General features: G+C 62.6%; 1 protein-coding gene across 1 annotated transcript in view; it reads right to left on the bottom strand.

Moving 5' to 3' along the window:
* LOC103252716 (EH domain-containing protein 1) overlaps positions 1-4,389 on the bottom strand; it is a gene marked incomplete at its 5' end in the record, with an annotated part of 4,928 nt that continues 539 nt past the window's right edge. The window contains 2 exons of the mRNA XM_008051305.2: positions 1-609; positions 995-1,159. Of these exons, the coding sequence (XP_008049496.2) occupies positions 85-609; positions 995-1,159 (690 nt within the window). The remainder of the gene's footprint in view (positions 610-994; positions 1,160-4,389) is intronic.

Here is a 4,389-nt window from a genome sequence, read left to right as displayed (position 1 = left end):
GCTCAGTCTTTATGGACCTTGAGACGTGGCGACCCGGCCCCCCAACCTCTGCCTCCCGGGACTCTGCAGGCAGCGGGCGGCCTGTCACTCGAGCCTCCGCTTGGAGGGCGGGACCAGGTGCGGGGGCAGGTCGGCGGGCAGCTCGTGGCCCTCCAGCTTGACCTTGATGAGGTGGTTGGCCAGGGCAAACTCCTCGTCGTCCAGCAGCCCGTCCTTGTCCACGTCGGCCAGCTTCCAGATCTTGCCCAGCACCGTGTTGGGCAGCTTGGACTTCACCATCTCCTTCTTGGCGTTGGCGCCCGTGATCTTGCCGTTGACGGGCGACAGCGTGTAGAAGATCTCGTCGTAGGTGGGCTTGTCCTTGCCCACCACCCACTCCACGTCGTCGATGCCCTCGCCGGCGCCCTCGCCGTAGCCGTGTCCGAAGGGCCCGTTCATGGTGCCCTCGAAGGCCCCGCCCTTCACGGCCTGGGAGGGCATCAGGGACTCCTCCTGGCGCACCATCACCATCAGCCGGGCGATGTCGTTAGCCAGCATATCGTCCACCGTGTCCAGCAGCTTGGGTTTCAGGGCCTGGAACTTGCTGAAGTCCTGGGTCTGCAGGAGTTCCTGGGGGCGAGGGCGGGGGAGGGCTGGGAAGGTGGGCCCACGGGGCTCCAGGCTGCTCTCCCATGTACCCACCGGGGGGCTCAGCTCACCCGCCCTGGCCCCTCGCCTGTCGACAGGAGGGGACCACAGCACCTTCCTCCAGCGCAGCGAGGATCCGCAGGACAGCGGAGTGCCTGGTACACCCCCCCGTGGTGAGTCACCACTTTGCCCTCTGCTGTGTCAGCGCCTGGGCGGTGCCGGTGATTAACCCACCGCTTCCGTTCTGGGAGCCCCTACCCTACCCCATGGGGCTGGGACTCCCTCCAGAACCAGTGCCCCGGGCCTTCCTCTCTCCCCGCGATGGCCACCCGCCCGCAGAGCCCTCGGGGCCACTGGCATGAGGTACCTGCATCTTGCGGAGGCTGGGGAAGTCGCCCGGGGAGATCTGGTGCTCGCGCTCGATCTTCTGGTAGATCTCCCCCAGGTTGTTCACCAGCTCCTTCTTTTTGCTCTCCTTGCCGAAGACATTGGGCATCTCCTTCTTGAGGGAGCTGATGATGTAGGCGTGGACCTGTGGCACAGGCAGGGGCGCGTCAGGGCTTCCCCGGCCGTGCCCTGGCCGCCTGAGCAAACAGCTTTCGAGGACACTGCCAGTGCTCACTGCTCACCACGGGAGCGGGAGGGAAGGGGCCAAGCTCAAGGCTGCCGCCGCCGCAGGATCCCAGCGGCCAGGAGCAGACACACCCTGGTGAGGGGCATGGCTGCCCACCACGCGGGACAGAGGACAGGAAGACACCCTCGCAGCAGGAGACAGACGACAGCCTGGCAGGGGCCACTGGGATGATGCAGGGGCAGGAAACCAAGTCTGTCACCCGGGAGGTCACTTGCTGAGTGCCGGCAGACCCTTCACACACTCTCCATTCGGTCCTCAGCCCAGCCCTGCGGGGCTGAGGCGGGGACGGGGGACAGGCTTGCCCGGGTGTTTGCCTGCTGTGAGGAGCCGGGACTGTAACTGTGCTGCTGAAGGCGGCCACGGCCCCCGTTCCTTCTGCCCGCGCGCCCCCTTCCCCCAGCTGCCCCTCCCACACAGCAGAGGCAGAGCCAGCAGGCCTCGCAGCCTGCACACAAGATTCGCTGCAGTGCTCCCGAGGCCCAGCAGGCCCGAGTTACGCTCCATGTGGTCATCATGGCAGCCTTGATAACCACGGACTAGAAAAGTCCCACAAGGGCTCACAGGTGCTGCTGTAAGCCTACCTGAGCTTCAGCCCCTGGCTCAGACAGCCGCCAGCTAAGGGCGGCACCCTGGGAACCCAGCACTCCTCGAGAGCAGTGCGGCCATCAGACTGCTTGACCTTGTCAAGCGAAGTCCAGCCACACTGTGGCCAGCTGGCTCGCCCCACCCCTCTGTGCAGCAGCTCCAGCCCATCCACTGCCCTCTACTCAGCCCAGGTCGCCTTCTGAGATCTCAGAGGACGCTGGGTGGGCGGCTCACAGAGCCGCAGGCTGGTGGCATCAGCGCAGAGCGGGACACTCACCACTGCTCACCATGGGAGGGGCAGGAGGGAAGCGGCCAGGGAAGGAAGCAAGAAAAGGAAGTGGGCGACACAGCCGGTGTGAGGCCAGGCTGGAGTCCCTGGGGTTTTCCAGGTGGTGACTCAGTGTAACCGGCCTGGGAGTCCCATACCACTTCTGCAGACGACCGGAAGGGGCCTGCGTGCCCCTCGTCCTGCCTGTCCTAGAAGGAGGCGGCGTGGGGACAGCCCTCCGTGCCCTGCAGGGAGAGGGCCATGGCTGGGGCCCCATCCCCTCGGCTCAGGACATCCTCGGTCCTCTGAGGCGAGGGTCAGTCATCAGGAATTTCCCAGAGTCGGTTCCACTCATGGGAGGCTCCAGAGGGAGAGCTAGAAAACACGCAGCCCGTGTCCTCCAGAGTCAGCGTGTGGCCTGTTCCTACACATGGACACCACCGGGACCTGGGCAGGACAGATTCTGGCTCAGCAGGGCCAGGTGGGGCCAACAGTGGCGGCAGGGAATGGCCAGCTCTCATCGCTTGGCTAGGCAGTACCCAAATGCCACCTCAAGACTGTGGGTGCCGGCCCATTGCGGGGCCTCCACACTTCTGAACAGTGGACTTCAGGCAGGGGCATGGGCTCCCTGGCAAGCACCCTCCTCCTATCCTCAGTTACGCTCGGGAGCCCGGGCGGACAACCGTGCACAGACCAAGCCACGGCCACTGCCAAAGCCCTCACATCCACACGACATCACGCCCTGGCCCTTCTCTGCACCTATGAGGCAAGGGTCAACACTCTGCTCTCTGCACCATCTCACCCAAGGGCTGGTGACGCATCACCAATGGGCCTGGCTGGGCTGACAGGACGGCTCGCAGGCTGAGCCCTGGCCCAGCCTGGAGGGCAAAGCTGCAACCACAAACCATCATTTCTTTTTCTTTTTTTGAGTTGGAGTCTCCATTTGCCACTCAGGCTGGAGTGCAGTGGCACGCTCACAGTCACCGCAGCTTCAACCGGCTGGGCTCAGGTGATCCTTCCGCCTCAGCCTTCCGAGTAGCTGGAACCACAGGCATGCGCCACCCTGCCTGGCTAAATTTTTGATTTACTGTAGAGATGAGGTCTTGCCAAGTTTCCCAGACTGGTCTCGAACCCCTGGGCACAGGCAATCCTCCACCTCCACCTCCCAAAGTGCTGGGATGACAGGTGTGAGCCACCATGCCCGGCCACAGTCCATTTCTTATACAGCCAGCCCTGTGCTAGGAGTCTGGAAGGACAGCTGGATGCCCTGCTAGAAGGCGGGTGTCTGGACTCAGTTACTTTTCGACTATTCAGACTGCCTGTCAAATACACCTGTCCACAAGGTCAATGCCAACCACGACTGGGAATACCCCTCACCGTGACTGACCTGGACTGGCTCCTGAGGCAGTGCTGTCCAAAGTCAGACATCCCAAGGGGACACGTTCTGTCCCTCTGCTTTGGGGGTCTGCTGGTGGCATTAACCTTGGTTTCCAACCCCAGGCATCCGGCTCTCCCTCAAGTATTTGGCCAGCCTCCAAGATTCCAAACTCTTGAGTCACTCAGAAGTGCCAGCAGGTGCCAAGGGGCCTGTGCGTTCAGGGCACAACTTACAAGGCCTGCTGGACCGCAGCCACTCCACTCCGGGCCGCAGCCTGGCGCCCCATCTCCTCATGAGCTGCCTCCTATCCTGGCTTAAGAACCAGCACCCTCCAGGCTTCCCAAGGCCCCTGTGCCTCACCTGGACAGCCCCCCACCCCCGAGCTGTCAGCAGCAGCCTGAGCTTACAAATAACTTGGGCTTATTTTGTGTGTGTTGTTTTCCCCAGGAAGGCCGAGGCGTGCCGGGACAGGGCCCTTGTGTCACTGCCCGCTGTGTCCCCACTGTCCAGCACTGCGCCAAGTGCACTGCGGGGCTCCGTGAACCCCAGAGGGAAGCCGATGAAGCTCAGAGCTAACCCTCCACACACACCCTGTTTCCGAGTCTGCCTCACTAGTAACTTCCTGTTTGCTGTTTCTATGTTGTAAGCATATTCAATCCTTTGCTGAAAGTAGCTGCGTGTCAACCACAAACAGAACAGGTGGAGGGGGTCAAGAGGGAGGTCAGGTGGGGAGACCCAGTTAAAAGTAGGCCGCGGCCAGGCTCGGTGGATCAGCCTGTAATCTCAGTGCTTTGGGAGGTCGAGGTGAGTGGACTGCCTGAGCCTGAGGGTTCAAGGCCCACCTGGGCAACTTGGCGAGACCTCATCTCTACAATAAATAAAAAAAATTAGCCGGGT

The sequence above is a fragment of the Carlito syrichta genome, unplaced genomic scaffold (genome assembly GCF_000164805.1).
Source record: "Carlito syrichta isolate Samal-C Ts95f unplaced genomic scaffold, Tarsius_syrichta-2.0.1 Scaffold169561, whole genome shotgun sequence".
Taxonomy (NCBI): Eukaryota; Metazoa; Chordata; class Mammalia; order Primates; family Tarsiidae; genus Carlito; species Carlito syrichta.
This window is presented reverse-complemented; position numbering and strand designations above follow the sequence as displayed.